Consider the following 27729-nt stretch of genomic DNA (forward strand, 5'->3'; position numbering starts at 1 on the left):
TAAAACATATTTTTAGCTAAATGTTAAGCATGTTTTAGCAAATGTTAGCTGTCACCGATGTAGTTTGGGACACATAATCTTCAGCAATATTACTGATTTGACTGCACTGACACTACTGGATGATACTGAGCTGGATGATGACATCACTATTTTCTACAAAGCTGCTTTATAGCTGAATCGAATATTTCATATTTTATGGACTTTACACAGTTATTGAACAGAACTTCATCAACACTGAAATGACCTTAGCTGAACAATGACACTATTTTCTTTTTAAATGTGCTTTACAGAAGAATTGAACTTTGTTTAGATCATTGAGTCATTGTTTTCCTGTTCCTGTTTCCGACTGGATCCTCTAAAGGTTTTTTACTCCATTCTTTCACCTGATGGAGTTTATGTTCTTTGCCACTGTCGGCTCTGGATATTAATACTCAACAATATTATTGATCTGACTGATGCTATTGTATGAGAGCTGAACTAAGCTGGACGATGACATCATTTTTTTTTTTTTTGCTTTATGAAATTAACTAATTCAATAACTGATGATCTTTACAGCGGACCTGATCAAAACTGAGCTCCAGCTGAATAAAAACAGCCGAAATGCATAATTTTCCTGTTATCACCGTAAAGCTGCTTTGAAACGATCTATAGGCTATTGTATAAAGTGACTGTATAATTGTATGACTCGACTAACCTGACATTAGTGACATCCGCTTTGTTGTTGTTGTTGTCATTAAATATTATTGTTTACACTATTATGAAATGCATCTTTATATATGCCATCATATTTATATAATATTAATATATTCAGAATTTTAAATAAGCCATCCCCAAACAACAACACCAACAAAACGACAGGAAATAACTAAATAAAAATGTAAAATAAATTGACGATCATTTATTATTATTATTAATACTGTTGTTGTACTTTTTTCAAGAAAAAAAAATACACCAACAATTATGTGAAACAAAATAAATCTAGCAAGTGCCAAAAAATGTCTAAACCTTTATTTAGTGAGTCTCGAGAGGATACAGAGCGAGCGAGCGCGCGCTCTCCCCTCCTCCGCCATGTGATGACGGACAGACTGTATCACCGGAGCGATGCTTGAAGTCACTCTCATCAGCAACAAAGCGAAGCAACAGCACTGACGTAAACCATCTACCACATCACCGGAACCATACGGACCTGGACCGACACCATATCGTCTCTTCCGAAGGACGAATAGAATGAAAACGGAGCGCTGAGGGATCGTGATGATGCTCGGACTCCAATTCACGGCAACATTTGAAATGTGCGTTAAATGGAGACTCATGACAAGAGATGCTGCAGGGTGCCGCATTGCCTGGCCGCTTGATGATGCTAGGATAGAGCAGCGCTTTTAACCGTGATGCTCGTTCTTAGTGATGCTCGTTCTTAGATGCTTTTGGGGTGGGATGGAATGAATGAATGAACGAACGGATTTTGGGGTCGAGTCAATGCCTCAGATTTGATCATACGCAAACTAAGACGATTTCAGCCTGCTTAAGCCATAGACGTATACAATCGATGAGCACGACCACATGAATGTATGTGCATGTATGTTGCAGGACAAGCATCAAAAACCTACAATACAGGTGAACTCATAAGGACTATACAGTATATGAGGTGAACTATCAGTGTCATAGCTACACTCAGGACCATCTCCAAAGTCAGGTTTTTATTTGAAAGCACTGCAGTGACAGGGCTCTATATGATTGGCATTTTCATAAACTTAAAATCGCATAGGGCATATTTAGTGTAGTGTATAGTACAGTATACTCAGCCTTGATCCATTGCAAGGACAATGACTCATTTACAGGCAGGCCTGTCTCCAGAAACCCTGGAGAAAGCCAAGGTGGAGTTAAAGGAGAACCCCGACACTTTACATCAGGACATACAGGAGGTGAGGGACATGATCATCACCCGTCCAGACATTGGCTTTCTCAGGACAGATGATGCTTTCATCCTGCGCTTTCTCAGAGCCCGGAAATTTAACCATTTCGAGGCCTTCCGTCTCCTGGCTCAGTACTTTGAGTACCGGCAACAGAACCTAGATATGTTCAAGAACCTGAAGGCCACCGATCCTGGGATCAAGCAGGCTCTGAAGGATGGATTTCCTGGAGTTCTGTCCAATTTGGATAGATATGGAAGGAAGATTCTGGTTCTTTTTGCGGCAAACTGGGATCAGAGCAGGTAAGGTGCTATTGGATTTTGGCTAATTGTGGGTAATGACACGCTCTGTCTGAGCTGTCTTTTCAGCATCAGTCTTCTGTCATTCACGAGCATGATGTTAAGTTAAAGTTAGTAACAGTGTACATCACAGTGGCCGTTACATATTACTATTTGTACTGACAAATAAGGATGTCTGAGATGTTGACAAGAAAATCTTTAAAACACATGTGCCTAGATTTTAGAAATGTAATGTTGGTTTCATACATTTTTTAAGAACATTTATACCATCTTCTACATCAAATATATATGTAGATCTTTAAGAGATATTTTAACCATTGAGATTTGATGTTTTATCCAAGCCATAATGGGTGATGACATTTGACCTGACCCAATATTCTACATGACTGTCCTTCATATATGTCATTGTGTTTTTTATTTGTGGTATGACAAAAAAAATTCAACATGGATGCACCAAATACCTTTGGAATATCTTCTATTTTAATGAACAGACAGTTATTCTCTCAAAATGCATCATCTAATCTTAATTAAAAAAAACTTAATGACCTTGACCTACATTCATGAATCTCATACAGTCTAAGGGTCTCTTGGCACATGTCAAAATGGCTACCTGCATGTACAGTACAACATGCTGACTTTCACTTGGCAAGTAAGGGTTTTTTTTGTGCATTTATTAATGCCTTTTAAATGATGGATAAAAAACTATATATAGCCTAGCCTCATTTATAATGTTTATTTTAGTGGTTAGTGAACTATATAGGCTTGGCTGAGACTTCAGACTCAACAAGGGTTAATCTATCATCAATGTGCCCTTGAGTAATGCTCTTCATCTCAGGTTACTCCAAGGACACTGTCCATGCAATAAGCGCACTGTAAGTGACCTTTATTTTATTAAATATATACTTTTCTTGCAGTGTAATCAAGCTGTTCATTTATCCTTAAGTATCCACTCTTAGAATATGGTTTTAAAATAGAACCCTGGGTTTATTGACTCAATTTTATAGAACACTTTATAGTTTATATATGGAAAATTGTATAAATGATTGCTTATTTAACAGGATATTTCAGATGTTTTTCTGGTGATAAAGTATGTTTACAATGTTTAATACATAAAATTGAATTACAATTAAAAAATGAAATAAAACTAAATAAAATAACTAAATTCATAAGATGATCCCATGATGCCAACCCCTAAAAGATTACATATATGAAGCACCTGACAGAAACCTGTAATGTTCTATATAGAACCTTTTCTTCAAAGAGTGAGGTTGTGTGTATATTCTGTAACATATACTAGTGTGTGAGCTTAAATGTGACCTAAAGTTCCAAATGAAATAATTTTGATTCATCCCTTGTACTCAACATTTATTTATGGCCCAAAACCAAGAGTTTAGTAAAGCACTCTCTATCTACAGTGGCCTCAACCATCTTTGGACGCTTAAGTCATACATATTTTGTATGTAATGCAGTCACATGCATGCATATTTAATAGTGTCATATTTTTGGGACCACTGTACTGTACGTATATGCATTCATTAGTTTATGCACTGTGCACGAAATTAAGATTACTTAAATGATATATGTACATGTATTTCTCCAGATTTAATTTGTTTTAATGTTGTGATAAATCATGGCGTTAACTATTGGAGTCTCACCTCTTTAGACTGAAGAGTACACAGTGCTCGAGTCCATATCAAACAGCCTTTGAATCCATGCCAGTGGCACCATTGCCTTGGATGGCAGGGCTCTTGGCATCCTCTCACAGGAACAATGTGTGATGAGAACTAGGGTCAAGTCGCCCCTGATTTGCTACATGTATTCAAGCTTTGTATATATGATGTACTTATGCCCACTAGAAGTTTAAATACCAGTATAGACAAACATGAAATAACTGTATACTCAGCACATTTAGAGTTTGTTTGCAAACCTTCATAAAGTCTTGTGCTTATCTGCAGGTACACGTTTGTGGATATTCTGCGAGCTATTTTACTTTCTCTGGAGGCGATGATAGAAGACCCTGAGCTACAAGTAAATGGATTTGTCTTGATCATTGACTGGAGTAACTTCACTTTCAAGCAAGCTTCCAAGCTAACTCCAAGCATGCTGAGATTGGCAATTGAGGGGCTGCAGGTAACACAACTGTTTGCTTTTAATCTTATGTTTATATAGAGAATCAACATAGATGTTACAAAATAATTCTTCAAATTTGTGCTTTCATGCATCTAAACGGTTCAGCCGATGTTCTTAGAAGCAATGTATTATGGTATTAAATATGTAATGTTTTTGAAGCATGCATTAGATATAACTAATAAGAATTGCTTAGGGAAATTCTGCATGTGTGAGGCTGAACAGGTGCTTGTAGAGGAATCTTCTGTCAAACATCTAACATCTTCTGATGTATCACAAAAGTACAAAAATGATCCAAACCATTTTGAGAGGTAGTCATACCCTTTGTGAGCGAGGTCAATAAGTTTTAGTCCAATGTTAATAACATCAACTAACATTTTAGGGGAAAAGAAAATCATCTCCATTTCAAAATGACACAAACACAACATAAAGGACATGATAAAATTAGTAAAACTGTCTCATATTTGCATTGAGAGGAGTTGAGCAATATAAGCAACAGAGACCTCTGGAAACGCGTAGCAACACCCTGAAAACCACATTGCATAAAATGTACAAATCTAGTTACGCTATTTTAACATCACTATTACACATAACTGAGCAGCAATCATTCATTGTGCTAGAAAAATGGTCACTGTGCATTTAACAAGAGCTTATCTGCGCATAGACATTTCCAGAAGCAGCAGCCTGTTGAAAGCTCTCATTTAGACATCACTTCTTTGAGGAGGGCTTGGGTCTGATATGACATGTAGGCAGTGCAGAGTGAGGCCTGTTGACTGAATATTAATGCGGGTGCATGATGAGCCTATTCCACATTCCAGTGCCTCTTCAGACAGATTAGCCGGTGAATAATTGATCACCGCCATTAGCATCTTGCATCCACAATGTGCTGTTCACATCAAGTGGGACATCGCTTTTGTAGCCGTTTGAATGGGAAACAATAGCGTAGATTGAGGGAAAAGAGCCCCAGCTAATTAGTTACAGTTCAAAAGAGTGCTCAGCTAGCTTGTCAGCAGAAGTCATCTCTTACATGTGTAAATATTTACAGGAATTCAGATTTTTGGCATTTTTTATCCAATTTGCATACATAAAAAGTTACAAGGAAACACTTGATGAATGCATGCATTTACAGATCAGAAGTTACAGCTATTCAGAAGTTTGAAGTTCTTACGATTTCCCTTTTCGGAGTGTCTATTTAGACATCACATATCATATTCAAACGGCATTTATTTTCAATAAAAATAAAGAAAATATTTGAAAAGTGGAAATAAATTGTCTAACATGTGTTTAATAATACAGTGTTTATTGGTTAGGGTTAGGGGTTGGTGAAGAGAGAGCTTTATTGTTCCAATAAGGCGGCATCCATTTAATAATTTTAAAAGATATAATCATTTACAATCTATGTTATTATTGATTACCATTTAATGTACAACACTGAGGTGCAAATAGTATCTGCCAGTATATATACTATTTACTAGTATAAATAGCATCTAAGTACTATTTTCACTTATTGCAAAGAAAATATTGCTACTTTTACATAGTGTAATTAGAATATATCGCTATTTTCACTTAGTGTAAATAACATCTATTGCCAGTAGCACGTGCAAATAACCACTACCTTTATTTTTTTGTTTCTGAAAGAAGTTAATAGTTTTATTCAGCAAGGATCCATTAAATTGATCAAAAGTAACAGTCCAAGATTTCAAACAAAAAAATTATATTTCAAATAATTGCTTTTATTTTGAACTTTCTATTCATCTAACGATCCTGAAAAACAAATGTATCATGGCTTCCACAAAACTTTTAAACAGCACAACCGTTTTCAATCTTGATTATAATAAGAAATGAAAAAAAATGAATAAGAAGAAATTTCTTGAGCACCAAATCAGCATATTAGAATGATTTCTGAAGGATCATGTGATGCTGAAGACTGGAGAAATGATGCTGAAAATTCAGCTTTTCCACCACAAGTATGAATTACATCTTAAAATACGTACTACGGAGCTCCTTAAGGGACCTTTGCAAAAATAAAAATAAAATGTACAGACTTTTGCATGCACATGAGAAACATTTCGGTGTACACAATAAACTTTTTTACGTGCTCACGCATTACAATTTCCAGATTATGTATACTATAACTATTGTACGTCACTGCCATTTTACTATGAAGAAAAGGAGAGTGTGGATGCGCATGAATTAGTAAAGATCTATTTGCTCAAAATTTGGCTTACGTAAGGGCAGTATATCTCTAATATAACTGTCTTATATGTCTTATACTGCTGTAACGCATCCTCAGTGAAGGTCAAGAAACCGCGGCGTGAAATGTGCAGATGGCACAATACGGCTGTGCTCACTGGGCTGATAAAAAGTGCTCAAATTTCAGATTTAGTTTGATCAAAAACATTAATAAACATTACCGTCCCCAAACCTATGAACAGAAGTGTATACCGATAGCGTTTCCCAAACACTTTTAGGTCAGAAAATGACTGAGAGAATGCGAGAATGAGAGGTGTGACGCCCCATGGTTCTTTTTTGACAGTGACAGACCAACAGTATGTACATTGAGTCATTAAACATGACGTTTAGAGCCCGCGGGAAAACCGCACAGCTCCGACCCAAAAGTGCAGGGTCATGTAAAGCGTTACATCAGTCTGATGCCATTGTTCATATGGACATCTGTCTGTCTCAATCATCAACTTAATGAAGCATTAAAACCTTTTTTTGTAAGCTTTTTGGTATTTTAGCATATTGTCATACCAGTGAGTGAACACATGAAAGAGAGAGAGAGAGTGACAGAAACAGAAAGCAAGGTCATGGACTGATGGAATAGGAGAAAGTACGAAGTAAGTCCATTATGTTCTCTGCTCATTTTTTCTTTCTGCTGAGTCCATTTGATGAGCTAGAATCTGTTGCTTTTGAAAGTACTTTTTGTGCCAGAAACTGTATGTACGTTTTGCAAGGTTAAAATAGAACTAATGGATTATTCCTAGAAAACATATTGGTTTGCAGGCAGTGATAATTGCCTGTTCTTGGAGGTAGTATGCTTTTATTATTAGTTTACAGTAGAGCCATCTATCATATATGTTTCCTAGCAAATGGTGGCTCAGAAATGAGCACTTGATGTGCAGAAAATGGCTGCAAAATCAATAGACAGCAACACACTCCCGAGTCGAATAGAAGTGAGAGAAAGTAGTTCTGGGTTTCTTGGAGCAGTGCTTTGTTGTTTCAGCCTCTGTTGTTTGCTTCTTTGCTTTGGACATGCCTTTTGTCTATCTTAGTCTTGAGAAATAACCCACGCTTGGCAGCCAATCACAATGGGCCAATCTTCCCCAGCCCACCCCATGCCGAGTTTCCCTGGCAACCTGTCTAACCGCCATGCTATGCACTCTCCAGATGGGCTGTGCTCACAGAGAGACACGCACTCATGTCACTCAGACACCGTGTCCGTATGTGTGTTTCTATCTATGGCGCTTAAAGTGCATCTTAAAAAGCACAGGGAAGTTCATTGTACTGACAGATTGACATGCATCACATTGTTGCATTGCATTCCCATAAAAAGTATTTTTTTTATTGACCGATGTCAGTTGGAGTATAAGGTAACACTTTATTTTACAGTGTCCTTTTTCCATGTGTTACGTGTAATTATCATAGTAATAACTGTAAGTGATGCATAATTAACTAATCCTCAACCAAATCCTAATCCTACACTTACCCTATAGTACATGTTGTTAAATAATATAACACCGTACTTAAATATATAATAACACTATAACACAGACACCTTAAAATAAATATATATTTGTATAATTAGTATAATTACTAATTATTGAGTATAATTAGTATAATTACTAATTATAGAGTATAATTATTGATTTTATTTAATTAAAAATAGTAATAATACATTTTCTTTGCTATTTTTGTGCTATTATATGCTATTTTGGGGGGTATTAAAAGGGTTTATTTCTTGTGCTGTAAGTTTCTTTTATTTATTGCTTGTCTGGGACTGATATCACCTGGGGTACAAGCAATGATTTGATTTTATTTGTTGTGTGTATGCAATTTACTTTAGTAAACGTCATGGCTTTGAATGAAAAATATCTTTCAGAACCTTTCCTCGGTGATACAGTAAAAGTGTATCAAGTTTTCACTGTTTTTGCCATATACAGTTCATTGCACATAACTTGACCTTTTTTGACAATACGCCCCAATTGCAAGGTTTTATTGTAATTACTTGTTAATTCAATTCAATTCACATTTACTTGTATAGCTCTTTTTATAATACACATTGTTTCATAGCAGCTTTACAGAAAATGCATGCGTCTACATTACGTTACCCAACAAATATAGCAAAAATATCACGTTTTTACTTTTTTTGTTTTTTGAGAATTGCATATATAAAAAAATATTTCTAATGTATTGACTCTTGACTCAAGGTACTGAGATATAGTTTGTGACAACTAGCCCCCTTTCTCCCCTATTGCCGGGGACACACTTACAACTAGCTGAAACATCATGATACTGAACTAAACACACTTACAGACTGTTTCCAGCGACTGGAGCAGATTTTAAACATGACTGTGAACACCGACTGAACGCAACTGTCTCTGACTGCGCGTTTGATCAGTCATAAGTATCAAATTACATTCATAATCGGCCTTACAGTCGTTAAGTGTGTCCCCGGCTTATATGAAAGTAGGTCATCAAAAAGAGGTGTAATTTACATTTGCACTTGGTGTAAATAGACACCAATATAAAAATCGTGCAATATATCTGAGGTATTGAACTAATAATGTTTAATAGGCAGAATGATGTAATTTAGCCTTCTAGAAACAGGCGAATCCTTTATGTCTTGTTGATTGAAGTACTTCTCCCCATCGTTAAAGAAAGAGGCGACTGAAACTCGTTACAACAGATGGATTTAAAGCAGCATTACACCTTCGCCATAAGTAATCTCTCTTTTGTATCTCTCTCAAAAGCCGTATTATAGAATGTAACTTCTCTTAATTAAAGGGATAGTTCACCCAAAATTACAATTCTGTCACCATTGACTCACCCTCATGTTATTCCAAACCTTTAACTCAAAAAAGGTGTTGTTTGGAACCTATTTAGTTTTGAAATATTTTATTTCAGTGTTCAACAGAAGAAAGAAAGACCTACTTAGGTTTTAAACAACATTTTTTGGGTGAACTACCCCTTTAAATTCTTTCTAAAAACAATAAATTGTTCTCAATTTGCACTCTCGATCCAAGACACTGATTCAAGTTTTCTTTGCTTGAACAGCTATGTATTCAGGGGCAGGGCATGAGGTTTCTACAATATTTATAGTGCCATGCAGTCTATGTCCCATAAGCAAACACTGGAAAGCGTGATCCAGGGAAGATCTCAGTCCCTATTTAATCAACAGAACAACTTGCACATGCGGGTTTGCATCCCTCACACCAGACTGGGTCATCTGGATTCTCCCTGTTGCCTCCCTGAAAGCAAAGCTTGTACGTGTCTTGCTTATCTGGGAAACGGCACTAGACATATCTGGGCCTGCAGGACTACAGTTAGACTAATTGTTTTGCTCTCTGCAAAGTGGCACAGTTATGGTCGTGCTCTGTTTATCGCACTATAACGGGACTGTTCTGATCTGTAGTAGAGCCGACAGCTAGTGAGTAGAGCTTCATCTTTGTGTTAACGGGCTTGCGTGGCTACGCTCAGTGGGCTGGATCTGGCAAGTGTAGATAAAATGTCTCCTGTAGAGCTACAGTTATTGACGTGAGCAATGGCATGTGTCGGAGTGTGAACCTTCATATTGCTGGTTTGCTCAGTTATGGTTGATTTGTCTAACTATTGCTGACGGGATGCCAACTGTACAAAAGAGCTAGAATATAGACCACACTTAATGCTGATGGACAAAAAGTCTGGCTACAGAAGACTATTTGTATTTTTGGGTAAATAAACCATTGTTTTTCTCATCTAAAGGCTCTTAGAAATCAGGTTTCTAACCCAGGAATCCTGTCACTGAAACTAGGACAGCTCACTGATGCTGACTGGTACGGTATGTATTATTTGGTAGAGGGACCATGATAAAATACTAGCTTTTCCTCAGGCTACGTCTTTCAAAAGGACTCCAGCAAATGGAGTTTTTTTTCTTTCTTCAATTACCTTGCTGGAGTTCAGTCGTGCATCATCAGTGTCTCCTGACAAGAAAAGAGAGGAATGTTTTCACGTCAAGCCACTGAAACAAAATGCACAGATGACATCAGCGGTCCATCAGCTTATACAGTGACTAAAAACAAGCTCTAAGCAAAGCCATTCTTTGATAAACTGTAATTTAGCGGCGCTGTTTAAAACCGGTAATTATTTAACATTGCAGATGTTTTAAATGGTTCCTGATTGTACGATGAGGCACTTTTAAGAGCAATTATCCAGGCTTTACTCCTTTCTAGTCAGTCTGACCTGCTGCCAGAATCTATGTTAGGTGCTTGATGGATTTGTATTCAAGCAAGCAAACTAAAACCTTTTTTCAACAATCCATTTGAGTGCATCACTTGACCAAAACAGGAGAATTATGCATAAACCTGTATCCCTCTCGAAGAGTCTGTTATATTTTTGAGTAGTTCATTAAAAAAAAACTTGACATTAACAAAAATTTGTTGTTTTTTTGTCTGCTTTTTGCTCTGCCATAGCGACTTCAGTTACTTCATTTAATGTTTTGTCAATGGCTCAGTGTAGCTCATGTATTTTAATTAATTAATTACGTTTAATTGATTTGCTTTGTAAGCATCCAGATTTCAGTTTACCGCTACCACTTTTTTGTTTTGCATGTTTGTATAGCAAACATGTTGGTTTTTAATGGATAGTTAACACAAAAATGAAAATTCTATTACCATTTACTCACCTTAGTGTCTTTCTAGGGGCCCTGACACACTAAGGGTACGTTTACACGACAACGATATGCTTAAAATGGAGAATCTTTTCCTTTAAGTTTTTCCACGTACAGACGACACCATTGTCAAAACGATCCCCGTTCACATGGATCAACGAAAATGACAAGAAACGCTGTATTCTGCTGCCAGGCCATTAGATGGCGATGAAATACTATAGACTGAACACGTAATACGCATGTGCGTGACGTCATTGTTTTCAGAGATTCGCGTTTTTTTTTTGTTTACACGGAGACAGTTTTCAAAAACTTGCACTTTTTCAGGCACCCAAAACGCCATTGTTGTGTAAGTGAATGACCAAAACATATAAAAAGTTTAACGTTTTTAGTTGAAAACGAGGTTATGTAAACAGCCCCTAAGCTGACAGGCTAACGTCTGACCGTTGTTGAGCGTCGGTCGGCCCAGTTTTTGTGGTTTGTTCCACACTGTCAACGCTAGTTGGACATCGTCAGGGGTTTGGCCGATTGAGAATGTTGAATCGGCGTCCGTCTGTGCCATTGGTGAGAGAAAGAACTCTGATTGGCTGTTTAGCTTAGCGAATGAGAATAAAAGCGAAAGTGAGCAAAGAAGGCTGTCCTAATTTTACATCATCTTACCTGAGCAAGTAAGGGTGTAGAGTTACATTCAAGCTATTTTAAGGCTTGAATAAAAAGAAATTCACAGCAAAAATGTGTTTAATGCCATTTTGGTGAGTTTTAAGGGATACACTTATTGACTACAGGAGGACTTTAACAATGCTTTTTCAGCATCACAGGATCAGATGTGAATTCTGAATGGTAGAATCTAGGAAAAAGAGCATTGTGTCAGCTTCCCCTCCCCCGTTTCCCTCTGTCTCCTCCCACTGTCACACCGCAGGGACACAGATCAATCAGGCTCCACCAGCTCACACCAGAGTTTAGCTCTTCATGTTTAATGCAGCTGAGACCTTTATCTCACTCGGTAGCAGCAGGTCCCAGAGCAGCATTGGCGGTTCTAGAGGGGGGGCCAGGGGGGCCCGTGCCCCTGTGACAACAAGCTTGGCCCCCCTTGTGGCCCCCCTAAATGTGGAGTGTGAAATAATGTTTACAAAACTGTTTTTTGCTATCTTTGTTATCGTTGTATGCATATTATTTTTTTTATTATTCTATCTTTGTGGATTTGCTTGTTCACGTGACAATTCGCATCACATTCGCGGGAATCGCGGCAGAATAACGTCTGTCTCCTGCACGCGAGAGAGGAGAGAAGGAGAAAGCTGGTCAGTTGCAAGTTCATTCTGTATGTGCGTATCGGTTGTGCGATGTGTATTGTCTATTAAAATATTGTAATCATTGTTTTAACTATGTACGAGGCACTGTGAGCTGACATCGCATTTGTCTATGGTTCTTTCACTGCTGTGTGCGGTTCATAGGTAGGCCTATGTCTTATATTTATATCATATTATGTTCTTATATTAGAATATCAAATCAGCAAGAGTGCCGTTTTCCCGTGCACAATTGCAACTGTGATATTGATGTTATACAACAGTTAAGTCAACAATAAGTTAACATGAGTTACTTTTTAGACACAATATTGTCAATATTTTTTGTTTCCCCTTTATTTCGCCGACTAGAATTTCAAAATGAAACCGTAGCAGAGTCTCAATGCAACAGACAGCGATGATTTATTGACTGAAATCCGCGTTTTGATCACTTGCTGCTTTCCCGAATGAATCAGCCGTTTGAACAAATCGGTTGAATGAATGAATCCCTCAACTCACTTCTGTGACTTTCCGCCGCCTACTGGCGGTTTTAGTTTCATATTTAAAGTACCCTTTAATTAAAACGTTAAAATTAGAAATCATTTCATGTTTAAATATTGATTTAAAAAAAAATCTCATAGCTTTATTTATGCAATTGTAAATGGAGTGTAAATATATTAATGCCGCTTCTGTGTCACCTCTAGACTGCACTGCAAACATGGATTTTGATTAAATTAATTAATTTGACTGGTAACAGTGGTACTGTATAATTATTGTATAATCAAGTATTGTTGTATAAATAAGTATAATTACTGTATAATTTGAATGTTAGTATTTGACATAAAAGGTGATTCATAACTCTAATTAAGTTTAGAATGAATGTCCATATATAGGTGAAAATGCCCCTGGAAATCGATTTAAGCTGGCAAATTAAATTAATTAAAAATTAATTAAAAAATTAATTTCGGTCCCTGCTGTTAACTGACCACTGCATAGAATATTAAAAAATATGAATATCTTTGTGAGTCTGCTGTCAACAACAGGCCTAAACCGGCCATGTCACCAGCACAAAAACACAATCAGTAAAATATCATCTAATTATCAACAAAACATTGTAAATATTGAGATATATTTTTGTCAATATTCCACACCCCTAATGTACGGTATGAATTATGATTTCTTCAGGTCTTCAAAAGCCTTCAATTTGACTTTAAAAAGTGTGCAGTAACCTGTAAACGGTTAGACAGTTACCTAGCAAGTCAGTTATTTTCAGTAAATGAATTAATAAGCTTCTTGGTCCCCATTGCTTTTGCTCTATAGTTCTCACCAAAATAAAGAGAAAGAAGGACATCATGTCAATTACAGTTACTGTGACTAATACTGAATATGTAATGCAAATGTAAAAATATAATGGAAATGCAAATACATTGTTGAATGATTATAAACATGGTATTTTGCCTGTTAATGCCTGCAGTGCAGTGCAGAAAATGATATGACAACAATAAGGTCTAAATGTAACTGGCCCCTCTAACAGTACAACTGGCCCCAGCTTGGCCCCCCCAGTTGAAATGGTCTAGAACCGCCACTGCAGAGCAGAGATATCATCATATGTGCTGACACTTGCTGGCAAATGCCTCATAGCCCCTCCCCCGAAGCGTTGGCCAATCACCATACGCTTTCCCCCATCACCATACGCTTTCCCCCATCACCTGCCTCTGTGCCAGATCCAGTGCCAGATCTAACGCCACTCACAAACCTGTGGTGTGCTGCCGGACGCTGGTCTGAGGGTCTCGTGTCTATACGGCCTGCTCAATTTTACTTGCAGCTGTCCACCATCGGCGTTACGCCAGTGGCACCAAGTCAATGAGAAGCATTAAACAAGGCTGTGATTGTGATTGAATTTAAAAATTGCATAGTATGTTTTAAGCCAAAGCAGCAAAAATAAAAAATAAAAAAGTAAACAAAATCTAACAAGCCAAAGCATGCATTAATATTTACCAGAATAAAATGGTGTCATGCAGTGGTTTCAATATGTTAGAACTGAACTATGTATGTTCATTCATACATGTTTATTCAAGCCGTAGATTTTATTTTAGCAGCAAATGTTAGGACTTAAGTTACTAAATGAAGAGAAATGTCCATATTTGGCTGTTTGTTGAAAGAAGAGCACTCTAAAATGAGTGTAGGTTTTCTCTTTAATTTTCACAACAACAAAAAAAGATCGGAAATTATAAGATGATTAAAGTTGCAAGTGGAATCTCAAATCTTATTGATTGATTTCTGAAGGATCATGTGACACACTGAAGACTGGTGTAATAATGCAAAAATTCAGCCATTTCAAAAAAATTTATTACGTTTTGAATAGTCAAAGAGAAAATTAAGTATATCACAATATTACTTTTTGTACTGATCAAATAAATGCAGCCTTGGTGAGCATAAGATACTTTTTCTCATAACTTATCTAGATTCAAATTTAAGCCCTGTAACCTAGACTCGGAAGTCTTTTACCGTCATTTTTTCTTAAGATTGGTTTTTGTGAGCTTAGCGAAAGACAGCATCATTATGAAGCTTTCCAGAACCCTTGCCATCAGCTTTATGAATATGGATTACAGTTCAGGGCAGATTAGTGAACACAGCAAAGTATGTATCAACTTCAGCAGTGTGATATCAGGAGAAATAGGAATTATGCCCACTTTTTGGTGTAATCCTCTGTGGAATCGTGAACTTCAAGGTACTTTAAATGAACATCAGTAACTCTCATGTGAACCATCTTCTTATCGGAAAAGTATGAGGTTGTGGAGGCAGTCATTGGTGTCACAAAACCTGATTTTGTTTTCTCCTCACAAATGCTAGGAATTACAAAATGTGCATATTTGTTTAAATAAAATGACTGATTTTGTTCTACTGCATAAGGGAATCAGTTTAATTGTATTATATAAAATTCTATAAAACATATTTAAATAATATAATGTTTTATAATAATATTAAAGTATATATTATTTATTTCCCACAGGATAGCTTCCCAGCCAGGTTTGGAGGAATTCATTTTGTCAACCAACCTTGGTACATCCATGCTCTGTACACAGTCATCCGGCCTTTCCTCAAGGACAAAACAAGAAAAAGGGTGAGAGAATTATTATTCATTTTTATAGTTTTTTCCTCCGTCACTTATATCACATATAATTGTTAGCTGTTCAGTTTATGTAAACATTAAACTATAGGTTTTTCATATTCATACAACAACAGGCCAGTGCAACAAAATGCACAGTGTAATGCCATAGAAATAAGTGCAACACTGACCGATAAACTGTAAATGCTGCAGCCTACAGTTAGTATGAAAACATAACCAGGGAAATAACAATATTTCATATGTTGTGTATTTAGATTTTCATGCATGGAAACAATCTGAACAGCTTGCACCAGCTGATCTTACCTGAGATCCTGCCGTCTGAGCTGGGTGGCATGTTGCCTCCGTACGACATGGGCACCTGGGCCCGGACGCTGCTGGACCACGCGTACGACGAGGAGACGGACTACTGCCCCGAATCCTATACCTTATCTGTCAAAGACCTGGAGAAAGATCTATCCCCCAAAACCATGAAAAGGTTCGTTCTTGTAATTTTTCGAGTTTTTACTTTTTATTTAAGTATGTATCCTATATCTCCTATTTTAGGCGACCTTGAGTGTCCAGAAAGGCGCCAAACAAATACAATGTATTATTATTATTATTTATTTTATTTTTGCCTGTTGCCATCTAATTGTAAGTTTTTGCGGTAACACTTTACAATACGGTTCATTAGTTAACATTAGTTAATGTATTAACTAACATAAACTAACCATGAGCGATACATTTGTTACTGTATTTATTAATCTTTGTTAATGTTAGTTAATAAAAATACAGTTGTTCATTGTTTGTTCATGTTGCACTAACTAATGTTAACAAGATTTTAATCAAGTATTAATCTTTGTTAATGTTAGTTAATAAAAATACAGTTGTTCATTGTTTGTTCATGTTGCACTAACTAATGTTAACAAGATTTTAATCAAGTATTAATCTTTGTTAATGTTAGTTAATAAAAATACAGTTGTTCATTGTTTGTTCATGTTGCATTAACTAATGTTAACAAGATTTCAATCAAGTATTAGTAAATGTTAAAATTATCATTAACAAAGATTAATAAATGCGGTATAAGTGCAGTTCGTTATTAATTCATGCTTTCTAATGTAGTTAACTAATGTCAAGTAATGAACCTTATTGTAAAGTGTTACCGTTTTTGCAAATATAGTGGAAAAAGAGGACAAGAAGTAATGTTGAGGGCAAAATCGAGGGCACAATGATTCAATGTCAGAGCATATGTGTTAACCGCTAGATCATCTCCAAGATGTTTTAGTATGCTCTCCAGTGTTATTTTAGCATATTATATTATATTACATTACATTATAGTAGTATAGAACTGTATAGTATAGTATAGTATATTATTATAGCTTTAGTAATAGTACCCCTATTAAGTTTTTTTGGATATTATTATTATGTGTAATATAGCTGTTTGTGAATGTGAAAGGTCTGCAAAGTTTCAAAAATCAAAGTACACAATAAATGGAGTAATTGTCTCCTAAAAGAAAGAACCAATTCTGAACTGTGTGAAACGAGTTGTCAGTAATTCCAGTTTGCGTACAATGTATGGTGTATTGGAATTGGAAAGACGCCATTATTACTGTTCGTATCACTGTGTATCAAGCACCGAGGAAGCCTTTGGAGCTGAAATTCCAACGCTATGTCACGACCAATTCGTACGAATTCGTACAAGTGAGTAAAAGTTGGCTAATTCATACGATTTGTCTTAACCCACATGATGGGTAGATTTAGGGACGGGGTCCGGTGTAGGTAATTCGTACTAATTCATACGAATTGGGCAACTTGTAAAATATGAACGATTTAGCAGAATTTGTACGTAAGGTCGTAATGGTATTTAATAATTGATATTAAAGAATTTATGGTATTTGAAATAAGACTGAAATTATACTTAAACTTTACTTATTAATATACTTATTAACTTAAGTTGAAGTGCTATAACTACTAAAACTATAAATGAGTAAATAAATTAAAGCTAAATAAAAAGAAAACTAATTAAAGAAAATGACAAAAGCAGATAACAAAGTTACTTAAAATTCAAATAAAATTCAAATAAAAAGATAAAATCTCATTCAAAATATTAAAGTGCCCCTATTATGCTATTTTTTAAAGGGTCCCAATTTTGTTTTGGAGATCTTCTACAAAAGTTTTACTTGTATCCAAGGTCAAATATTCTCATAATATACACTGCAGCATCACCTCTTTTCTCACAGTGTCTGAAACGGTTTGATAAAGGATTCGTCTCTCTAAACCCCTCCTTCCCGAGACCATACTCTGCTCTGATTGGTCAATGGCCCAGTCTGTTGTGACACCGCTTACAAAGTGTGTTGTAAACAAAACACCCATTACCATTTCTGAATTTCCAACCCGATCTCATGGCAATTCCTTTAATTCATTAATTCAATTAATTTAATAAAACTTATTAAATAATTGAATAATTGAATTGCTGTGAGATCGGGTTGGAAATTTAGATATGGATGGTAATGGGTGTTTTGTTTCCAATTTTAGTTTTAGTTATTTTAGCACTTCAAATTCAACTTTATTTTTATTTTTTGAGTTTTTGAAAGTTAATAAGTATATTAATAAGTAAAGTTTAAAGGGATAGTTCACCCAAAAATTAAAATTCTGTCATTAATTACTCTCCCTCATGTTGTTCAACCCCGTAAGACCTTCGTTCATCTTCGGAACACGAATTAAGATATTTGTGATTAAATCTGAGAGCTGGATCACTCCTCCATAGGCTTCTAAGGGATTGAAACTTGTGCCCCGAAAAGTTATTAAAGACATCGTTAAAATAGTCCAAGTGACTACAGTGGCTCAATCTTAAGTTTATCAAGCGACGAGAATACTTTTTGTGTGCAAAAAAAACCAAAATAACGACTTTATTTTAACTATTGATTTCCTTCTCTGTGGGCTCGAGTGAGTTCACTAGTGTAACAGCGCAGCGCTTCTGTGTTGTACGTCACAGACATTACTACGCTATCACACTACACTATCACACTACGCTATCACACTACACTATCACACTACGCTATCACACTACGCTATCACACTACGCTATCACACTAAGCTATCACACTACGCTATCACACTAAGCTATCACACTACGCTATCACACTACGCTATCACACTACGCTATCACACTACGCTATCACACTGCGCTATCACACTACGCTATCACACTACGCTATCACACTACGCTATCACACTACGCTATCACACTACGCTATCACACTGCGCTATCACACTGCGCTATCACACTGCGCTATCACACTAAGCTATCACACTACGCTATCACACTACGCTATCACACTAAGCTATCACACTGCGCTATCACACTGCGCTATCACACTGCGCTATCACACTACGCTATCACACTACGCTATCACACTACGCTATCACACTACGCTATCACACTGCGCTATCACACTGCGCTATCACACTACGCTATCACACTACGCTATCACACTACGCTATCACACTAAGCTATCACACTACGCTATCACACTACGCTATCACACTACGCTATCACACTACGCTATCACACTAAGCTATCACACTACGCTATCACACTGCGCTATCACACTACGCTATCACACTACGCTATCACACTACGCTATCACACTACGCTATCACACTGCGCTATCACACTAAGCTATCACACTACGCTATCACACTACGCTAACTGACTCGAGGCCCACAGAGAAGGAAATGAATAGTTGAAATAAAGTCGTTATTATTGTTTGTTTTTGCGCACAAAAAGTATTCTCATCGTTTGATAAACTTAAGATTGAGCCATTGTAGTCACTTGGACTATTTTAACAATATCTTTTTCGGGGAACAAGTGTCAATCCCTTAGAAGCCTATGGAGGAGTGATCCAGCTCTCAGATTTAATCAAAAATATCTTAATTCGTGTTCTGAAGATGAACGAAGGTCTTACGGGGTTGAACAACATGAGGGTGAGTAAATACTGACAAAATTTACATTTTTGGGTGAACTATCCCTTTAAGTATATATTTTTTGTCTTATTTCAAATACCATAAATTATTTTTTGAATGGTTTTAATGTTATTATTAGTTAACAATAACAACACTGGTGCTCTCTAAAACAAGCATGTGATGTCACCGCACTGGCCATATTATGTATGTTGTTTATTTCTGTTATGATTGTTTAATGAAATCATTTGGTCACTCGCCATGGAAACAGCGTTTGCTTGCTCGCAGTCTTCACTCAAGTGGAATTATCAAGAGAATTGCTCTGGATAACAAAAATAAGCAGCTTTGCTAAAGGCGTAGAGAAGCTACAGTGTTTGTTAAAAGAGTCTCATTTTAGCAGCATACTGTCTGTTTCTTCTTGGTTACAGTGCTTAGCAACCGACTCCCTAGCTTTATAATTAAACACAGCTCTTTTTGATAAAATAAGCATTTTTGGAGGAGTTACAGTCTGTGATTGAGTGGGTGACTTTATGAACTCTTGTTGTGCCTCGTTTCACTGATCGAGAAAGGGTTTGGTGTCTTGACTTGCTGGGTCATGAAATCAGCACGAGGGAGTGAAGTTGCTGTGCTAAATGATGCACTGCCTGTGTGTATGCAAGCTAAAACACATTTTGGAGGTTTACCAGTGGCAAACATTTCATCTTTTCTTGCTGCATCTGGGACTGTGTGTGTGCAGAGAGATGTTGGCTACCAAATATAGCCTAGATCACAATGGCTTACTTTGCGCTCATATTTGAAGCAAGTGTTTGTATTGTTTGAATGATGCCAAAGCATCCAGGGGACGCGGAATTTGGGAGAAAGTAGGTCTTAGATGTTCTTCTACTGCTTAGATCAAAGAACAGTTACTTTAACAGCTTTGGCTATTAAACGAAACCTCCCAGTCTGCACATAACACATCTGTGTACAACTAGCTACAGTACAGTGGGATCCTGCACTCATTGTTCTCTCGTGTGTGTATTATTAACATAATTCATCATGTTAAGCTGTGGGAACAGTTCGCTGGTGATGATCCATATATATTGCTCTTCATTTCCACCTATGCAGTTTAATGGATACTGGTCATATATTGGGGCTTTGGTTTACTGTGGTGAGAAACTATCCCATTAGTTATATCCCATAATTTTTTTTGACCCCTTTTTCAAACCTGCAGAAGTTGACTTCACACTTAAACATTTAGATGTGTGATTAACCATAACCTTTCATCACTGAATTGGTTGTGAGCATAGCATCCAACTGAAAGGTACTTTTTTTTTTTTTGAAGTGTTTAAAATTTGAAGCATTTTTTCTTTCTAAAAAGACCCCAGTATTTTACGTTTCTCTTTATTATCCAAATAGAAATGAATGATGCTAAACCACGTCCCTAGTACATGATGTGTTATTGATTATACATGTTATACCTTTAGCATATAGAGGGTGCTTCTCAATATCCCTCCTCGTCTCCTCTCTGCTCCATCCTCCATCCCATGACACGGAAACCGATCAAGCTCAGCCATCTTGAAGGACATCTCAATTCTCTAATTGCACCGCGAGGAGTCGAGGATCAGGGAGTGAGGAGCTTCCAGAAGAGTCATGAGCGAGGATACACAGGTGTATCCTATGCGGAAGTGTTTTATCGACTAAACGTGACGCACGTATACATTCTCCTCCCCCCTCACATCGGTCACAATCATTTTAATTTATACTTTAGCTTTGCAGTTTATATAAACCACACATCTCACATATTTCAACAGGGTATCTTGCTTTATTATTATTTATTAAGAATTTCTTAAATATCCAAACTTCAACAGCATAAGGGCAGATCCTTTGAGCGCTGCTGATGACGCTGCGAAGTGACGCTCGAGTGATCAAGTATTCCAATGTATAAAAAAACGTTCATCCGATTCCTTCGACCACAGATGTAAATTAGCCGTATAGCTAACTCTGGTACAGGGCTTGAACTGTCCATGGTCCCTGACAAATAAACTAATAAAAATAAGCATTGAGAAGCACCCATATATATATATACTTTTTTCTCATTAGTCTCTAGGACCCAGGGGACCCAGTGTTTTTAGCCCAAGACAATGTGTATTCGAGATAAGCAATTAATCTGACTATACTGAGCAACTAGAGCTGTTGTGAACTTGTCAGATTCATGAAAACAAGATGCATCATCATTACATTTCTACTTCCAGTCAGTGATGAATCAAGCAACAGTATTGTAGTATTTACTTTGAGCTTTAAATTTCCACTTCCATAGTGTGCTGAGAAGCAATGTTTCTCCTTCCCTTCCTTCCCACATTCTTCATTAATCAGAGCAATTAAAACCACACTTTGTAATTTTGTCTGCTCTGGAAAGGTCACATGGACGACTTTTTTCCCAGTTTACTCTTGTATTTGCATCAGGTTGCACTCGAATAGCACAGATTCTTGCCGTGACGTCAGTCCAACAGCTTTTGTGCGTCATTCTGTGATTTCTTAGTGGAAAAAAATAAATAAAACAATGTAGTTCATTGTCCTCAAGAGATATCTTGTGTTATTATGTTTGGTTCAGACTTTCCCAAAAGCTTCTTCTTTTTTTTTGTGGCTGTTTGCTGGGACAGGTGGGACTTTTTTAAGACACTTATTTCAGTGATGTCTGCCAGGTGGTGTATTTCATGTGTGGAAGTGCAAAAAAGGCAACTTATAACAATATAATTTTTAAAGTCAACATAAAAATTATTTACTTCTTTAATTGAAGGACTATCATTTAGATATATTAATGACTGGCTGTATATTACCTCTAAAATATCATAGCCTCCTTTTCACAATCCACTCAAATCCCAATGCAATCACCCTGTCCTACATTACTCCCTTCTTAATATGCAGAACATTAAATATATCACAATACGGAAGTTAAATGCATTGCAAACTGATTTCTTTTGTTATATCTCACAATTGTCTGATGAGAAACAGCTGTTTTTGTTCATGATTACAGTCCTGGTTCATAGAGTACACAAATGCATCCGTCAGCGGAAAGTGCCCCAGATCTGTGCATGAACGACAGCACACTGTCCTCAAAGCTTCTTATGTCTCTAAGAGAGAGCTAAATCAAAAGTAGGCCAACACAGTGTACTAACACTAACATGTTCCATTACACATCCTTCACTTCAAATCATTGTGACATGCACAATGCATCATTAAGATGTACTACTGAGTTTGTAGTTCGCTATGTGTGTGCTTAAATATTTTTGGGGTCCAAATGTCTAAGGGGTTATATATATATATATATATATATATATATATATATATATATATATATATATATATATTATTTTTTAGATTATTTATATAATTATATAATTTTTAGTATACTTGTTTATTATTATTATTTAACTTATCATCATTATTATCATTATTATTACTTATTATCATATATTGTCAAATTGTATGCACATTTTGTTTTATTGTCAGCAGCACTTTATAATAATAACAATAATTATTATTATTATCAAATAAAAATTATAAATAAAATTTTATATTATTCACATTTTTTTATGTTTATTTTCTAGCTTAGATTTTCAATGCACTCTCAGAAATTTTTGTTTCTCAATTGTGCATCTCGGAATCCATTTCCCGGGATGGCATTCATATTTTATTTATACCCGCAGGTCCCAGTCCGTGGTGGAGCCAGGTGTCCTGAAACGACCAGAAAAAGTGAAAAGCGAAGAAGAAAACATGCAGCCGCTGCTTTCGCTGGACTAAAAGCTCTTAATTCCCCAGGCAACGAGGAAACGTCAAGCCCCGTATGCTAGGGAGGAGTGCACCTTGTTCCTATAACAGCAGAAAAAAAAAATGTACAAAGAAAGGAGATGTTAAGCGAAAGAACACACAAACAGCCTCCAGGAACACTGCAGAGCTGCCAGTTAAAGTGATATTTTTGAAGCAAAGAGCTAACGGCGGACGTCCGTATGTAATTGTCAAGTGCCAATTCAAATCTGTAAATACACTTCAGTTCTAGACGTGAGATTGAGGGATTGAGTAATTGTGACATGAACCTGTAAAGACGGCTGTGAATATCCTGTGTGTGCTTCTCGTGGTTATTATATAGAACATGGCACTGTAGGATGGATAATCATGCTTATAAAGATTCTCAAGCTTTGGGGTTTTCAACATTTATAACGGTGCGTAGTCCTCCCGGGAAGTTCGTATTTACGAGTCGTGTTTACAAAGTCAGGTGCGTTCACGTCACCTTCGTCAGAAGAAGATGATAGTGTACCTATTTAACCAGACAAAAATACAGTTAGGTTTCTTTACTTTTAGAAAATGAAGGACAAATAATAATGTGCATGAGGTGTGTTCTGCTTTTTTATGTAACGCCACCACTAAGTCGTAAATACGAGTGGGGCCCCGAGTTTACGAGTCAGTGAGAAATGTGGCGGAATACCAATACTTAGATACTTAGAACAAATAGTATTTAGCAGTTACATTGTCAGGCTTTTTATTTATAACAGATTAAGCTAACATTTTCTAGAAGTAGAGTTTAAAAACATTGCTTTAGTTAATTAAGAGAAGGTGCACTGCCATCTTGCTCTGACAAAAGTGACTTGAACGCACCTGACATTTCTACTTCCCAACTCGTAAATGCCAACTTGAACTCACCATAATACCCAAAAATCAAGAGTCGCTCAGGAGTATTTCGAAAGGAAGGCATAGAGCTGTTGACAGCGTCATACAGGCATATGCTACTTCCATTAAAGAAAACACCATAGTTCGTCCAGGTTTCAGTTTCACAGCAAATACCCCTTTACGGATTTTCTAACAAGTGTTTGCTAATATTATTTTACCACAACTTAAGCTGTGTTATCAATTTAGTATTCTTATATCCCAGAGGGGTCGAGTCACATTTATTAGGCTAGCTGATTCTTCACTGATGGCCTTGTTGTTTACACTATGTCGTAGATCCGTGGAATAACGCTTTATTTCATAACCATTTCCGTGTTGAGTTGTTTTCCAAGGCATCACACCAAGGACCAGATACAGTTCAAAAAAGTACCATTTTTGCCATCTTTCTAACTACAGAATTAAGGAATAATTCACCCAAAAATGAGTATTCTCTGTTTATTTACTCACCCTTATATCATTCTATACGCTTATGTTAAAGTTTTTCCTTTGAAACATGAAAGGAGAGCACCATTTGAAGCAAGATTTGTCATCATGCGAGTTTGGAACAACACAAGGGTGAGTAAACTAAGACAAAGTTCTCATTTTTGGCTGCACTATCCCTTTAAGGTATTAATAAAGGCTACGTCTACACTTATCCAGTCACATTTGAAAATTGAAAATCTCCGTCCACAGTAGTGTTTTCAAGAGTTTTCCAAAAGTTGCTCGTCTGCACTGAAAACACTTATGTGCTTGTACACTGTAAAAAATGATGTGATCAAAAAGTTGACAACATATGTTTTTACATTGCTTTAACTCATCAAAATAAGTTAAGCAATTGTCGACTTTTTTTATAAGTTGTACAAAATTCAACTCATTTTTTAAAGTCAGTTTAATGTAATTTAAGTTGAAATGACTTAAACATCCGAGTTGATTGTACTTAAAAATTTAAGGCACCAACTTTTTTTTTACAGTGAACTTCACGAGTAAATCGTAAGACGCTTCGACATGCGTCATGTCAGGCGTTTGTTTACTTTCCATCAGTTGCTGCAATTTGAAGAAATGCAATATGAAGTATGTAGAAATTGACATTAATCTTTAACAATTCCATCAAACTGGAGAGCAGCCAAAACACAACATCGTCCACCATCTTGCTTTGGACTTAATGGGTCACATGACTGTGTCACATGACTAAAAATGTGTCATTGTTTTTGAAAGCCTCCATTTTCACTTTCCACTCTACAACGCAACAAACTTTTTATTTTTAACCTTTGTTATTTTCCCTTTTCAAATGTATCCACTTTGGACAGAGTTTTCAAAAAGCTTTATTTTTGTTGATAAAAAACGCCGTCTCAATGTGAATGGAAGGCCAACAATGACAGAAAATGATGTGCTTTCAAACGAAAAGTATTAGTGTGGACAAGGCCTAAATTATTCAGTTCTCAAAAGCAAAGATAAACACTAACACATAAACAAGGTGTTGTACAGTGACACATGCTAATGCATGCTTCCACATGGTTATCATGGTATGGTCAGCTTATGGTTTATATGAAAATAGTTTACTCTAAATTACTCAGCTGTTTAATGGAATGATGTGTTGTCATTAGTCTTTTTGGCAATAGGATTTTACAGCAGTTTCAAGCCTAAACCAGTGTTATTTGGTCAAAACACAGATCATGTCACCATTTGATTTCAGGGATTTTTTTCTTTCTGTGTATGTGTAAGGAACAAGGGCAATATTCATTTACAATGTACATTTAAAATATAAAGTACATACAAATCTTCCAGATTTTTCTCCATGGAAGCAAATAATTACACATCCTCACTGATTTTGAGCGGATAAAATTTACAATATCATCAAAATGTCTAAATAGTCAAATTTAGAAAAACTGTTATCTTACTCTTTTGTGTGGTATAAAATGTAAAATTCTGTGAGCACAGCTTCGGTACAGTGGCTCAGTTTGCTCCTGTTTTTATTTCATTATTTCATAACAATCCACAAGTATTCATATGAAGTCTTTATACATTCATTTTGTACATTTGGATAGATGCTGAAACATACATTATAGACGCATTGATAGCATCTAAAACATACACGTTTTTACGTATGCGCAACTTTAGAAACAGACGAATCTTTATAAATCCTAATGTTTCCTTTATATATGATCCATGAATATATATAAGTTATATTAAACCATCAAAATATGAAAAATATTTTATATTTTCTTTCAATATTTTAAGTATGAGGGAAGCTCAAAATGCTGTATAACATATATTATATCTATTTGGCAATATTATTTGGAGTGTCATGATGTCATGGATTATGTAAAATACAATCAGCCTATTAATTCCATGTATTCATTATTTATAAAAATGTCTAAAATTGTTTATACTAGTTATGTTTTAATTGCTGTTAATACATTAATTATGTATGTTTCAGTGTTTATACAAACAAAAGGGGGGGGGGGGGGGGAACATTACATTTATACTAGACTTTTCCTCTTCACAAAAAGGAGATTATGACTTTGTATATTTTGCTGACAACTTTTTTGTTTGTTTTTATTTGCTAAAACTAAAGTCTGCCCATGGTCATGACTGGGTTTCTAACGTCTCGAGGAGCAAAAACTCTTTCTAAACACATTGCTGTTTCACACTGAAAGACAAAAAGTTGAAAATTGGCTGTTTTGAATCTGAATGTATTTCCCAGAGAGTGATGTCATACAACTTTGGGTTCAGAGAATGCCATTAGGAGTCATTATTACATTTCCTGAATAATGGGAGGATGTTCAGATATAGAGAGCAGAAATGAATCAAACGATGGTGTAAATTGTTTCAGTATACAGTATTTAGTAGAGCTGTGCTAATGCCATGATCAGTATTTTAATACACCTTGAATTTATTTGTATTCCTGTATATGTTTTTTGGTCATGCTGCATTATGAACAGCCTTGTTTGTATTTTAGGCAATCGGAATGTTAATCAAATTGTCTCCATTTTCTAGCCTTGCTTTCTATAGATACGTATATATTGCCATTACAACCAAAGCAAACCTGGGTCAAGGAAAACGACAATTATTCCCTGCTTTTCTAAAGACTCCAGGAACAATGCATTCGTATTTCTTTGATTGTTGGCTTATCTTTTCCATCTCACTTTGATTGTATAATAGGGTGTTAGTGCTGAGAAGCCCATGCAGTATAGAGGTATTATCATGCAGAACACTACATGTGGTTTAAAGGAACATGTTGAATGGAAGTAAATATGTGTATATGTCCTTTCAAAATGCTGAGATAAATTATGTAACTGAAACTAAACTGCGAAAGGAAAAAAAAAGCAGCCAATAAATATTGATATACATAGTTTAAACCCTATCGCGTTCTGTCTTTGAAATCAGCTTGCTTTTTTTTCCTGATCATTTTACTTTGTTTTTAACAGGTCATAGATATATCATTGATAATAATAAGAAATGTTTCTTGAGCACCAAATCAACATGTTGGAATGATTTC

The 27729-nt window shown here is 36.1% G+C and overlaps 1 protein-coding gene across 1 annotated transcript; it reads left to right on the forward strand.

Moving 5' to 3' along the window:
* Positions 1-1060: 1060 nt before the first annotated feature.
* Positions 1061-27589, forward strand: clvs2 (clavesin 2). Its single transcript, XM_077219726.1, has 5 exons — positions 1061-2212; positions 4165-4339; positions 15495-15605; positions 15866-16086; positions 23237-27589. Exons 1-5 carry the CDS (start codon positions 1824-1826, stop codon positions 23328-23330), a joined length of 990 nt encoding a protein of 329 aa, XP_077075841.1. The 5' UTR covers positions 1061-1823; the 3' UTR covers positions 23331-27589.
* Positions 27590-27729: the final 140 nt, after the last annotated feature.

Source organism: Siphateles boraxobius, unplaced genomic scaffold (genome assembly GCF_051911475.1).
Source record: "Siphateles boraxobius isolate OS27281-9 unplaced genomic scaffold, OSU_SipBor_1 8, whole genome shotgun sequence".
Classification (NCBI taxonomy): Eukaryota; Metazoa; Chordata; class Actinopteri; order Cypriniformes; family Leuciscidae; genus Siphateles; species Siphateles boraxobius.

What these genes read in the sequence shown, in the direction of transcription:
- clvs2 (XM_077219726.1), top strand. Translation starts at nt 1,824, where the DNA reads ATGACTCATTTACAGGCAGGCCTGTCTCCAGAAACCCTGGAGAAAGCC. An exon ending in GCAAACTGGGATCAGAGCAG is followed by an intron (nt 2,213 to 4,164) that starts GTAAGGTGCTAT and finishes GCTTATCTGCAG; the next exon opens with GTACACGTTTGTGGATATTC. An exon ending in TGGCAATTGAGGGGCTGCAG is followed by an intron (nt 4,340 to 15,494) that starts GTAACACAACTG and finishes TATTTCCCACAG; the next exon opens with GATAGCTTCCCAGCCAGGTT.